This window comes from Pagrus major, chromosome 6 (genome assembly GCF_040436345.1).
Source record: "Pagrus major chromosome 6, Pma_NU_1.0".
NCBI lineage: Eukaryota > Metazoa > Chordata > Actinopteri > Spariformes > Sparidae > Pagrus > Pagrus major.
The window spans coordinates 13165428-13179372 of NC_133220.1; the positions used below are offsets into that span (position 1 = coordinate 13165428).

The 13945-nt window shown below is 42.0% G+C and overlaps 1 protein-coding gene across 1 annotated transcript; it reads right to left on the reverse strand.

Moving 5' to 3' along the window:
* Positions 1-3343: 3343 nt before the first annotated feature.
* wnt2ba (wingless-type MMTV integration site family, member 2Ba) lies at positions 3344-13720 on the reverse strand. Its single transcript, XM_073468990.1, has 5 exons — positions 13188-13720; positions 9929-10149; positions 8808-9085; positions 6958-7222; positions 3344-5243 (listed from the first exon to the last, which is right to left on the reverse strand). The coding sequence occupies exons 1-5, from the start codon at positions 13352-13354 to the stop codon at positions 5014-5016; spliced, it is 1161 nt and encodes a 386-aa protein (XP_073325091.1). The 5' UTR covers positions 13355-13720; the 3' UTR covers positions 3344-5013.
* Between the last annotated feature and the right edge of the window lie 225 nt (positions 13721-13945).

Consider the following 13945-nt stretch of genomic DNA (forward strand, 5'->3'; position numbering starts at 1 on the left):
AAACCCATTGCATGTGACTTGGCTGAATGAATTGAAGGATTAGATTATTTAACATCCAGTGTGCATTAATAGCCGTGCGCCCTGCTTAAGTATCATTGAGAAAGACACTGAACTCCAATATTTACCTTCATTGTATGTCACGGGGGATATAACCATCAGCTAGAATATAATGATCTTGAGTTATGTTGTAAATTTACACTGTACAATCTTAACTCTGTGTTTCTTTCTCTTTCTCAGTGCTTTAGAAACATACTGTATGTGAGATTTATATCTGGATTTTAGCCTTTCTCCCACTAACAAATGGGTATGATGTCACTTGGCAAGGACAGTAAACACACTACACTATAGCAGCTATAGTCAAGTCCAATTCCATGTCCACATAAAGCTCTTAATTACTGCTCATAGGGTCGTGAGGGTCATCTTCTCTTCCAAGAGAAACAGTGAAATGTCGGGGACATTTTGCCAAACATTTTCAACACTTCTCCTAAACAGTCCAGAGAGCAGCAATTTCACAATGTATACATATCAACATATTGCCCATATCACTGTATATCATAGATATTCATCAAGCAATTAATTGGAGCGCTGTGTTTTGGACTGGACGTCTCGTCGGACAAGTTCAAGGAGAATATTAAACATGTTTACTTATGAATTTGACACAACACTGAATGGTTTCTGACTGATTACAACGTGTAAGCATGGATTACAACATTTCTCTCCTCTGGGTTCCCGTGAATGTGAAACATCCATGTGGACCACACTGTAAGTCTCTCCGCCCCAGGCCAATTTTAGCTCGGAAATGTTGTTAAATTGAGATGCCCATTTGATATCACTATGATGGCAGGGAATGCCTGCGATGCCTCTCCTGTTATTTTTACAGACTTCAACTGGATCACACATTGTGGGGGGACAAAGCGGCACGGGTACCCTGACAGATTTAACGATCCACAGAGTGTCATTAATCTACTCTCCGTGTGTAGAGCCCAGCTAATTGCTTGACGGGTTACTCTGAAAAGAAAATTCCATAAAAGTTGATGTTATACTGTTTGCAGACTTTGGGGATACTGCATTATGGTTTCAGTTCTGTTGCTATCCTGCCACGCTGCCAGTCCGCTAGAATTACCTGGGCGTGGAGGAAAAAATCGATTCTTAGATGCAATGCAATTCTCTCTTGAAAGACTATTTCAATGCAGAAAAGTCAATAAGTGGGAATTTCCCGGCCTGTATGTCACTAATGGAACCAATTGGATGATAAAACTTAACAAAGGTAAACCCTCTGTTAACACTCTGTATACCTACATTATTCCAAATGTTTCAAATAATGTTAAAACCCAGAGAAATCCATAAGTTATGTCATGTCACATAGATTTTTTTAGTGTTTATTTGCATTACTGATGGAAGTGTTTTATTCAGCCCAAAGGAGCCGGATAACTTTACTGTACATTAGCTGCAAGCTTGCAAGCAGCAGCAGGCACAGGCTTTGTGTGTCTGTGTGTTTTAATTCAGGTCAGTCATGAAATACAGTACATTTCCCCTCCAGCGCCAGTCGACAGTCAACATTACAATACATAAGCACCCGACAATGCCGGTCACCTCTGTGGATCGCTGCTGCAATCAGGTTGATAAGAGCGAAGTTGATTACACTTTTTAAACCCCAAAAGTTTTTAAATAATCTCTGAGCTCTCCTCAGTAAAAGGTTCCAGATCAGAGCAGAATCTGATATGTCTCGGGGTGTTTATTCCTCCAGGTCTGGCTCTGCACCCGACTTTCTCCTCCAGAGCGGGCTAGCTCTGATCACATGAGCAGCATCTATGCCCCACTGCTCTGGCCGGCCCTCCCCACACAACACTTGGCAAATGTCTTTTGTTTTGTTTTGATAGAGAGTCCCCTAGTGGCTGCAAGTAGTTACACAGTGAGTAAAAAATAAATCACGTATAAAAATTTCCGATGCATCAACATGTAACCCTCGGAATCGAAACAAATTATGAGGCGCCTCGAGATTCCCACCAACGGAATTATCTGACATTGAACTTGATGAACTTCAAAACACCGACACGATCGTTTGCATTATCGTCTCCCATGACTGAACGGTGGGATAAAACGCAGGAGACCGCATAAGCTGGAAGAGAACGGAAGACCTCTAAAAGAAGTGACAGAGGGTGGATCAACAAGGTTTAATATAGAGCCAGGATGGTATTTTGGGACCTGCATTTCAAAGGTGCAAATACCTCCCCAGACACTAATACAAACTAGGACACAGGTGCACCAAACGCTGACAGGGGAAAACACCGACTTGGGAATAAAAATGTGGCATCAGCCTTAATTGTAACAGTGAAAAATTCATGGCAACAGATGAATATAATTGTTTGTTGGCTGAAATGCACATCGGAAAATTAAAATCTTTTAATGCATTATCAAAATTGTGAATACACCCAAATGAATTCATGTAGCCTGACAACCAATATACTGTAAACCCATTGTACAGATCAGTGCAGGCTCAGTGGTTTCTGATGTGGATTTAGGCATAAAACATCACATTTCATAACTGACTGTAATCGTCAGTTCGGTGCTTTATTACTCTCAGTCGAACTGGGGAACTGAAACATGAATTTTTGAGGGCCAGAGCAGCGCAGCAGGTCGGCCCCCACTGTGTGTGAACAGCTCTCACCTTTTCTAATCTTAAAGAAAAACACAGCCGACATACCCTTCATTTACATTCAAAACAGGCTCTTTTGTTTGCAATTAACTTTTGACTTGTGAACGTTTGACATGGTGTGTGTCGTTTGGCCTTGTTCAAAGCACTTTACTTTGGCTTCCCTCCTCATTACGTGGACTTGAAAAAATGTGTTGACTCTCGGCATCCACAGCTTGTTGTCAGCTTCATTTAGATCTATAAACCCCTCTGAGGGTTGTGTCTCCAATGGCCTCACATGATGTCTGGCTGCATAACCAGATGTTGAAAAGTCAAATTCGGGGTCTGCAGCTACTTCACTGCTCTTTGCAATGTCTTGGCCCGGTTTCATGAAATACTTCACTTCTTACAAACCAGTCGGAGCCAGTGAATATGTGCACAAAGGACTGAAAGCACAGTTGCCTAAGATTGCATTTTAAAAGTGTGCTGTCACAATACGATGATAAAAGAAACATGCTCTGTTGGCCTTGTAATTAAGACAGTGAGAAAGCAGTGAGAAAAGATTACAACCTTAAGATACAACCCAGCACAGAGAAGCACATATTGGAAACAGCACGTGTAATAATGACTATTCTGAAAATGGCAACAGGACTTAATACATATTTAAACTCTCATAAACAGAAACTTTGTTTAATATTTTTCCTTCAGCTTACAATACATATTTTGCTATTCATTTTTATATAGGATCTATGAAAATATAGCAGCATTAAAATGTTGTGACACTTTTTATTAATGTACATCAGGCCTTCTAGTTTGGGAGAAGCAGTAGTATAGGTTATCAGCAGCGCAATTCTGGCAGTAATGAAGGTGAGGCTAATCAAAAAGTAGCAGACATCGTAAACCTTCATCAGAACTTCACAGAATGTGGTTTAAGACAGCGTGCAACAGTGTGTATTGTACTCATCGAATCAGCTGATCTGTAAAGAACAAGGGATCTAAATTATGAAGTTAGAGAGTAGCCTTCACGCCTGTACTGCAACACCAACACAAACTGAGACAATATTTTTAATACAAAGAAAGGAATAAATTCACGTGTTACATTTGCCGAATTTACAAAAGGGGGCGGATAATTAAGAATCTGTCTCAGACAGTGTTTGACAACGTGTATAAGGGTTCCCATAACGCAACAACTCACAAAATGCTGTGTTTTTTTTAAGGGAATCCGGGGCTGATTTACGGCCACCTCAAATCGAGTGAGGACAGAGATCTGATCTCAATGGCAATAACGAGGATGCATCAAAAATACCAGGTGTAAACGCAAATGCAAGATCGGATCATTTATTGTCTGCATAACTTATCCAGATACAGATCTTATTTTAATACCAGATGTAAAAGGGGTATAAGATATAAAATCACATATACCGTAATAGAAGATTTTGGCCATATCGCCCACCCCTAGCCTACGGACATTTGTTTGAAGCTGTTGGTGCAGCACTGAAACAAAAACAACACAAGACAAAGAACCAGAGGTAGAAATTAAGAAGTTTTCCATAAGGCAACACAGCCAGAATGTGTTACACCAGTTACAGACAGTCAAACTTGTGGTATACTGAGTGAAACATGTAACCCTTTGAGATATCAGTCCAAAGTTCATATGAAGCTTCATGTCTTCTGTTGTTGTGTCCGTTTGAAAGTCCGTCCTCGCGCTCCGGTTTGTGGTCAGTTTGTGTTCACAGTGTAATTTTCTGGCCTTACTCAAGTAGGAACTTTTTTCGTAAGCTCCGGACTTTTTGTTAGTTCGTTAGAGTTGCACTAATTAGCGGCAACTGTCTTTTGCATTTTTACATGATTTGTTGCAGTACCAAACAATGACTCTATCATTTTAAATGATACAGTGTCAGTGTTTTTTTTACAATAACTCAAAGAGACTTTCTTTCTTTCTTACTCTCTCTCTTCAGGCTAAATATTACTATTATTATCATATCGATTTGAGCTATGTCACGTGCTGACACAGTCTTTACATACTCTTAAAAAAGCAGACATTACCTCATTATCTCTGCCTGAACCAAGGGTGCATTTTACATCAGAATAATATAATATAATATTCAGCCATTTTGTATCAAAGATCCAAAGTTTCTCTTAAAAAAGCTCAACAAATTGTTCTTATAATCACTTGTTAAAGCAGCACACGATCAGTAACTGGGCCTAATTTCCAGTTTACTATCAAGGTCTGTGAAGTCTCTGCCTCAGGAAGTGTCACTGGATCAAAAGCCAGAGGTATTATAGTTAAGAGATCCCAATAATATATCCCATAATAAAATGCAGTCAATAGCGCGCAGGTTAATGAGTCAGTTGTGACTGTGATTGGTCAGATCTCCTCGTTAGGTTATGTCCAACCAATCAGGACGCTTGTGGGGCTTGCAGGTGTGGACGTCCACCATGTCCTCGCAGTCGCTGCACTCCACAGCGCAGCACCACTTGAACTTGCACTCGCACTTGGTGACGCGCTTGACGCGCATTGTGTCGTAGCCCCGCCCACAGCACATGACCTCGCAGCCGTCCGTGCCTCTCGAGGATTTGTTGCACACTCTGCCTGCTGTGCCCAAGGAGCCTGAAAGAGACATGTATATATTATTACAGAGAAAATCATAATTTTCCTCAAGCATCAGTAGAAAAAAAGCATGCTACATCTGGAAATGAATATTAGTTATTAGTTTATTTTACTTTTTCATGTTAATGAAAAATGAATTCATTATTTTTAAAACAGAGAGGGGACAAATCATGGTTACAATTTTATCCTGACTCATCCAATGAAAACAAAATGTTTTCTACGTAACCCATAAGTGTTAAGCATTTTGTCCATGAAGCTACATTAACTGACTTGACCAAGTGGTAACACAATATTGACATTGTAACGTTCATATCATAAACATTTCCTACAGTGTACAGTTTATTTGGAGTTTTTTTGACTGAAAGAAGATGCATTCATTAGGTTGCTGAGAGCTGAACGGTAGGCTGCAACTCATGATTATAATTATCAATAAACTTGTTGATCATTATCTTGATTATTCGATGTGTTTTGTCCATAAAATGTCTTTTTCTAAAGCCCAAGCTGACGTGTTCAAATGTCTCGCTTTGTCCACAACCCAAAGGAATTCTATTTAGTGTCTAAAGATACCAGAAAATATTCACATTTGAATAGCTGAAAGTATCTAAACTTATTAATCGTCTATAGAATAGATATACTTTATTGGTCCCAAGCTGGGAAATTAAGGAATTATCAAAATATCAAAATAATCAGCAATTAATTTAATAGTTGACAGTCAATCTATTAATCAGCTTATCGTTGCAGCTCTGCTCTGTAGAGCTGAGGGGGACGGCAGGGTTGTCTCTCACATTACACGGTTATTTGATCCGATGGCAATATAAAAACATTGATAAGTAGTTGTTTTTCGTGGTCGTCATGGTCACATATCAGCTAAACTCCATTAATTTGGGGAAAACCTCCAGTGATGACATACTGTAGATGTCCAGAGCTGCTAATATTGGAAGCTGAACACCTCTGAACACCAGTGGAAAACTGAAACGCTGTTTTCCAAAGCAAAATATCACTTTTCCCACACTCTTCAGCTGGGTATTGGATTCCAGACACGCTGACAGAATAGTCTTAGAGCCAAACACAAAGGTGTCCATGTACTCAGGTGTTAAATCTAGGCCTGAGATCAGATGCCACATCTAATAACAGAGAATCCCTGAAGTAAAGAGAAAAGGATAAGAAGAGATATTCCCCTCAGGCTCTTGGGAGTGGAGCTTAATACTGACCAAAGGAAGGATTTGAAAAGTAAGCCTGCGTGTATCCTTAGGCTGTGAATTCCTATACAATGGAGATTAGTGGCGAGGAGAGTCATAAGCTCATTTTAAGATCACCTTTTAACAAGTAAACACAGCCTTTCCTTTGAGCGAACACACCTTCATTACTCCTCAGTTGTCAAGCTGCAACCAAGCTAACAGCAGGGGAGGAGGGGGAGAATCTGATAAGTTAGTGCCATCATGTCCCCCGCACATAATGCACTGCGCTATCTTACCTAACCCATTAACAGTGAATTAGTAAACTCCTTCACGCTCTACTGAAGGAGCCGGATTGGAGGAGAGAGGCAGAGCTTGACAAGACAAAGCAAACACCAGGAATTAAAGGAGATGTTAAAGGTCAGATCACTGAAGTTTAAGCTGTGAAGGAATGCCAGCGGACGAGTCTCATATCTTTAACAAAATGTCATAGATTTTGTAAAAGTGATTGCAGTGGAGTTCCTCACTCATTCACTCACCTGCTGCGCGGTCCATGAGACAGTAATCAGGCGAGTTCTCCACGTACACCAGCTCATTCTTGTAGCTTCCCTTGAAGTCCCCGTCTGCCACCTTGAAGCCCGGCCCCTCCTGCTTCATGGTCACCTCGATGGCCGTGTTGTACTTCTTGCGCAGGTAGTCTCCGGTTCGCCTGAAGTCCGACATAGCCAGCCAGCAGGTTCTCAGAGAACAGGAGCCACTGACCCCGTGACACTTGCACTCCAGCTTCATAAAGCGCTTCACTGCCTAAAGTGGAGGTCAAAGGTGACAGGGTGTTAAGCCTATGAAGTTGCCCCATGGCACGATGTAAGTGTGATCAGCTCTGCTTACACGGTGGCTGGTTAAATGTTCTACACTCTGGCTGGATTTTACATTATTTTCCTTCAATGGCTTTTGAAACATTATATCTATACTATATATTTATACATATATATGCAATAAAAGCAAATGATGCTGTGAGTGTTGCCTTTTCAAGATGCCAGATGGATATTTTACTCTTCTTCCCCCAAAAGCTAAATCGAATTAATATTTTGCAATATCCATATTGATAAATGTTGTGAAATAGTCAGTTGTCTGTAAATTCAGTAAAGAGCCATTTTTTTTAGACAATACATTTTTGAGAAATTCTAGTGAGCATTATTCATTGTTTTCCGAGGTTTTATACACTAAAGGGCTCTGCAGAAGAATCAATTATGAAAACTTGAATGGCACTCAGTAGAGTGCATACCTCCGCCAGAGATAACAATCCCCTTTAATTCAGTCAGTCAAACTCGATATCCTTGTATCACTCTAAATTTTGAACCACCCATAACTGCGTCACTATGATTTTAAGCTCACCAGATGTAGGATCCTCATCAAATTGTACTCACTCATAGATACCAGCCACCTAAATACACCTGATTTTTTTCTCATTAAGATCCATGTATTATTCCCTGAGAAATTAATGAATATACAGTATATATATATATATATATATATATATATATATATATATATATATATATATATATATATATATATATATATATATATATGTATATTTTTTAAAAAACAATGTTAGAGTATGTTGAAAGTAAGAAAAAAGTCCTGGATTGGTCCCTTTACCCGGATCCACCCTGAAATATTAAAGGGGGCTATTGTGGGCCAAGGCCCATCCTCCACCCAAGTTTTGTGGAAATCCCTTTAGTAGTTTTTGTTAATCTACCTTCCTTGGCAAAGGTAATGAATTACCGTGTACAGCCCAGGCCTACTTGATTTTTCGTTAAATAAAATGAGTAAATAAGTGATGAGGTCTATTCAATATAAGAAGGTAAACTGTGGTAAATGGTGCTCTTGTCTTTCATGTACGGGCCTATATCACGTGTTGGTTTCGCTCCTGGAACATCACAACTAATGTTGCTCCCAGACCATCATTGAAAATGACCAATTACGTTTTTTTAATGTCATAGCTCAGGGAAAAAGATGGGACAAGTTATCGTTTCAAACACGTTTAACGTTGTGAAAGGGTCTAATTTAACCCAAACCATGTTTTCCTAAACCCAACAAAGTATTTTTGCTGCCTAATCCTAAGCAAACAGCGACATAAAAATTAAAAAGAAAAAGGAAAATAATAAGTGAACAGTACGTTCCAATCGGGATGCAAAACTCAGTATCCTGAGTGATATCCCACTCAGCCATGTCGACTTGAAATGATGGTCCTCAGGCAACATTTATTACGATGTTCCAGGAGCTACACCTGTACGACTCACAAAGTGTAAAAACTGACCAATGACAACAGCATAAGTCTAAAGTCTAGTGACATTAAAGTGTTAACATTAAAGCTGCTGCTCACCATCCGACCGCACCGGTTGTTGTGCCGGTTCATCAGCGCACGAGCATCCTTCCCCATCCCCTCTCGAGCGTCTACGAAGGCCTTTGCGAATTTGATGCCGTAGTTGACGTTGTCGCTGCATCCGCCCCAGTCGAAGTTGCCCCTGTCGTCGCTAGCTCGCCCTCGCTTGTGGCCGTCGCAGTTGCAGATCTTCAGCTCCCCCTGACTGCAGGCCCTGGTGATGGCGTAGACCACTCCCGCTGAAGAGATGGCGTACACGAACGCTGCCTCTCGGCTGCCTGGGTGCACAGGAAGGAGAGCTGTTGCAATGAAATCCTTAAGAAAATAATGTTTAATCATCAGAGAAAATATGTCTTTACTGCTACTTTTATCTGATAAATGAGAGTGTGTTAAACTTGGTCAGAAACTACACCAGGTCTGTTCCTGTGTTTGGTAAAGATTCTAGATTTTAGTGCTCAGGTTCATCGTGTTACTGCTCAGCCTTTCTGCGGTATATTCCAGACAGCAGGAGCACAGAAATCAGTCCATTTATGGTGGATGGTCCAGACAGAGGTAGCTGCATGTCAGCTATAACATCACAGTCCAGCCGACTCTCCTTTCACCTTTTTAATTTGCACAGATGGCAGCTCTCTCAGTCACTGGGCTCTGTTTTCATTTCAGGCAAGAGGAGATTTTGGGGGTTATTTGGTCTGGCTTTCCCACCCACCTCCCGTCCTCATTCCTGCTCACGCAACGAAGCAGAACACAGGCGATATGTCAGGGAGTAAAGCTTTGTCTGGCTGCCAGAAACATCTACCCAAATATTTACATCTCCTATTACTGTTTATACATCACCAGTGTGGTGATCTGCTACTTGTTTTCGGAGAACATCCACTTTCCCAATCTTCCCTCATTCTGAAGAGGGTAAAAAAGAAAACCCCACAACACTTTCTCTTTCTGTTTGTGTTTTAAGGCAAAGTTGATTTAATAATAAGACACCTATTAATTCTCCACTTATCTGGTAACAGCGGAGACATTTACGAGGATGATTAACTCGAGTGTCACTGGCATAAACAACCGCTGTCACGCACAGGCGGAGAACCACACAGATAGAAATCCTTGTCACACACGAGCAGACTCACTTCGCAGCATCACCCGGCCAAACACCGTGTGGTCGCGGTCCAGCGTGCTGCAGTTCCAGCGGTGGTGTCTGAACTGGTGTTGGCACTCTCTGATCCACTCTTTGGCTCCCTCGCCGATGGACTGCATCAGGTCCGGGTGCCGCTGGCACAGCTGACGCTGCTTGTTCACCAGGCCGGGAATGTTGTCACAGATCACCCGAGCACCCAGCGCTCCGATGTACCTACGGGGGAAGAGCCAACACAGTATTAATAATGAGAAGTTAAAGGGGTACTCCAACAAATTTTACAGAGTTCACTCAACAGGGACAACCTTTTAGCCTGTCTAGAGCTGTACAGTATGTTGACCTCTGTCGCTCTGGAGGGGTTTTGTCAAGTCTGAGAAAATAACCCTTGATGATGTCATAATGATGTAATGAGAGTAAATTCAGCTTGGTTTTTGGCAGCATTCAGGCGACGTCGACAGAATGGAAACAATGGGAAAAACATAGATTGTTCCGAGATCGTTAGCGTCTCTGCTTACTTTTTTAAATGGTCTAAATCAGCTATTCGCTTCATTAACAGTAAATCTTGTTATGCTTCTGCGTCGGTGACAGCCGTGGGTTGTCTGTCAGTCCGTCCAGTTTTTGTGAACGCAGCATCTCAAGAACACCTTGAGGATGAACTGATTGGATTTTGGTGGTCAGAGGTCAAGGTCACTGTGACCAAACGACACAAGTGTCCAGTGGATAAAATAATGTAGTTCTGACCTTTTTTTATATCCAAAAGGTCAAAGGTCAACTTCAACTGTGTCAACGGTATAGCTCAGAAAAAAGCAACTTGACCAGTGCACGGAGGCGTACAACCATTAAGGGGTGGAAATTATTGTATTTTTACTCTTTATTGTCGATGTCACATAATTACATTGGAGGATATCCACAGAAGTTGTTAGCATACATCTCCCGGCTTAAACTGCGGGGGACTATATTATTGCCTCTCGCAGTACAAAGTGGCATTACGAAACAAGACAGGCCGGGCTAACTTCAGTTAACATCTCTGCAACACAGTACAGACATCTTTGACGCCACGTCAACAGTGTTGTGTCCTCACCCTCTGTTGATAATGTTAGTTCATTTCTTGACCGTTTTAAACGACAATTCTGGACAGTTCTGACGTATTGCACCTTTAAAAAGGAAGGATTTGACATTTCGGGTAATATGTTTATTCTAAAGCTCACCTATCCAAACTTAAGATTGTGTTTGTTTTGATCTGTACAAAAATGGAAGTGCAAAAATGACTTTATTTTATTGTTGCCAGACTATACGGTATCATGATTGTGCCCAGCAGCCGGGTAGAGGAAATAATCAGCACTTCACTCACTGTAAAAAAAAAGGCAATTTGTGGTTCTTGCACTTTGGTTTTTGTGCAGACTAAACAAACCTTTCCTTTGAAAGGGAGTGTGAGTGTTTCTTGGGAGATAGTGTATTGTTGAGTCTCATTCCCAGGTCGACGAATGAGTCTCACACATGACTCAACAATCAACTATCCTACTCCAGAATCACTCACCCCACCTTAAGTCCAGTTTCTTGATTGGATTCCTACTTGTGTGCCTATTTTTCTTCGCATCCACACCCCTCGTCCACTTGAGACCCAGATATTCAGGATGTAGAAGAGATTATTAAATTCCTCACGTTCAGTGAAAAGCACCTCTCTCCCTGTGACAGGCTTTTGCCTCCTGCTCTATTCACACATAATCCCTAAACTCCTAAAAGGGCCGATCACATGCTGCTGGTATTGTGACACTGGGGGGGCCTCTTATCAACAGGACATGAGGACAGTCATCTACAGTGCAAGTGACCGCTCAGGCCTTTCCCTCCCAGCTTCACAGATCAGCCATATGCAGGCACAGGCCCCCCACCCACCAACCCTCCCTCCCTCTCTAAGCCTGCACGCTCCACTCTCCATCCGGATATCATTATAGTCCCTAATCGCAGCCACATTTGTGTCGCCTGGCCACCGAGACAGAAACGGACGTAGCAGGCAGTTTCCACTCCCGTTATGGCTGTTCCAGTCCCGTTCTAACTACGACTATCTGCCTGAGCAGTAAAGCAGAGCAGAGGCACTACATGTGTTTATTGTGTGTTGTACACACCGGCTGTGCCAAGAGACCCCTGACTGTCTCCAAGAGGACACACACATAGAAAGAGAGAGGGAAGGGGGTCCTGGGCGGCAAGACACATGGTGCTTATCTAAATTATCACAATGGTTAAAAATAGGCCCTAACAATACAAACCAGGATTAAATAAGTATTCATCACCCATGCCTCTGCTGCTCTGCGTGTCTCTCTTTCTTTCTCCGGAATTTTCTCAGCAATTTTAATCAAAGCTTTTTCATAAAGTATTTGCATAAGCAGCAAATAGGATAACATGCATTTGGCTCTCTTGGGAAATTACAATTCATAATATTATTTAGGCTACAAAGGGCCCGTTTTTAATCTAAATCCATCCGAAAAACAGAGCGTAATTGTTGTCGGGGTGCAGGGCCAGAAAGGAAGAAAAATTAGAATTAGACTCGCTGCACTGTGGCTGGTTAAATATAAAGTAGCTACACATCAAAAACAATTTCTGCAAGTGTGACCTGACACATGAGAACAACTATTTCAGGTGGGTGGGATAACAGAGAGGGGGGGTGCATGCTTACACCCCTGCAGGGTTTTTTTTTTTTCTTCCTCCCCTGAGCGTTTAAAACCTCAGGAGAAATCATCAAGGGGCATTTATTCATGCACCAGCGCCTGCACCTGCCACTTACTCTGGGCAAGATGGATGGATAGGGGAGATCCCCCACCACCCCCCCAACCGAACACCATTAATCTTCATAAACTCATGGCACACACTGCTGCTGTGCTGAACATCTCACCTTGCATTGATGTTTGATAAAAAAAAAAAAAAATGACATCAGCACAAACATTCCCATGCAGAGATGAAAGTGCAACTTTAAAAAAAGGCTAGAAATTTTTGAAAATATAGACTTTTTGGAGGTTTGGTGACAAAAAATATCAACAGAATGTCTTCATCAAGATGGAAGTTTCAGATCATATTTGTCAAATAAGCAGAAGAAAGTTAGCTAGACCCCTTTTTGCCTTCATCTCAAGACAATGTGCAATCTGTCTACCTCACGGATGAAATCACAAGTTTCCCTGCACTTGCATCTGCATCTTCATTCAGGCTTCCAGTCCTACAGATGTGCATTCAGAACAGGTCTAAATCTCAGCAGATGTACTCACCACCACGATGAACCCACCCTCGGTGTGAAAATGAGCAGGAGCAGAATAAAAATGAAGTATATCTTAGAGATGGGTTTGGAGTGATGTTGGATTTTCGTCCCATTTCTGATCCCCATAGCCCTGCTGCTGTCCGATAAGCTCCGAGGAAACATGCTTCTTCCTTTCATGTGTTGGCAAAAGCTGCGCGATCAGGTGTGAAAGTCCTTGACGAGCGTCTGCCGTCCATCATTGGAGAGCCGAAAGAAGTTCAGAGGGAGGAAAAGTGGTTTTAAACTCCATCAGGTGACTGGTGCTGACAGACCCTCTGTCAGTTCATCTGTAATCTTCAGCGTCGTCGGAGATTGTAATAAATGAGTGAGCGGAATATCTCAGATGTCTTTAACAGTCTTGTAACAATAAATTCACCTCTCCTCCTCAGCTGTTGCGCACCGAATTCAATGTCACTGGAAAAGCTTCGAGAAGTTGCAGAGCGCAAACACGGCAGCCAAAGTGGTGGAAGTCAAATCAGATACGAGTCGAGCGGGAGAACTGTTTCCGAGGATGGGGAAGACATTGTGCGCACCTTTCCTCCTGTAGCCGGGAATGAAGATGCGCACCGAAACGCGCAGCGCTCCGCCGCGGTGCGTCAGCTGTCTGTGACCCCCCCTTCCCTCCCTCCCTCCATCCTCCACCCCCTTTGTCAAAAAATTACAAATAGCGGTATGTGGAGCAACAGACAGCAGGAATGGAGATGTGTATATTTAGTTTGATGGAAAGCA

What these genes read in the sequence shown, in the direction of transcription:
- wnt2ba (XM_073468990.1), bottom strand. Translation starts at nt 13,354, where the DNA reads ATGAAAGGAAGAAGCATGTTTCCTCGGAGCTTATCGGACAGCAGCAGG. An exon ending in AGGGTGGGTTCATCGTGGTG is followed by an intron (nt 10,150 to 13,187) that starts GTGAGTACATCT and finishes CTTCCCCCGTAG; the next exon opens with GTACATCGGAGCGCTGGGTG. An exon ending in TCTCATGGACCGCGCAGCAG is followed by an intron (nt 5,244 to 6,957) that starts GTGAGTGAATGA and finishes TGTCTCTTTCAG; the next exon opens with GCTCCTTGGGCACAGCAGGC.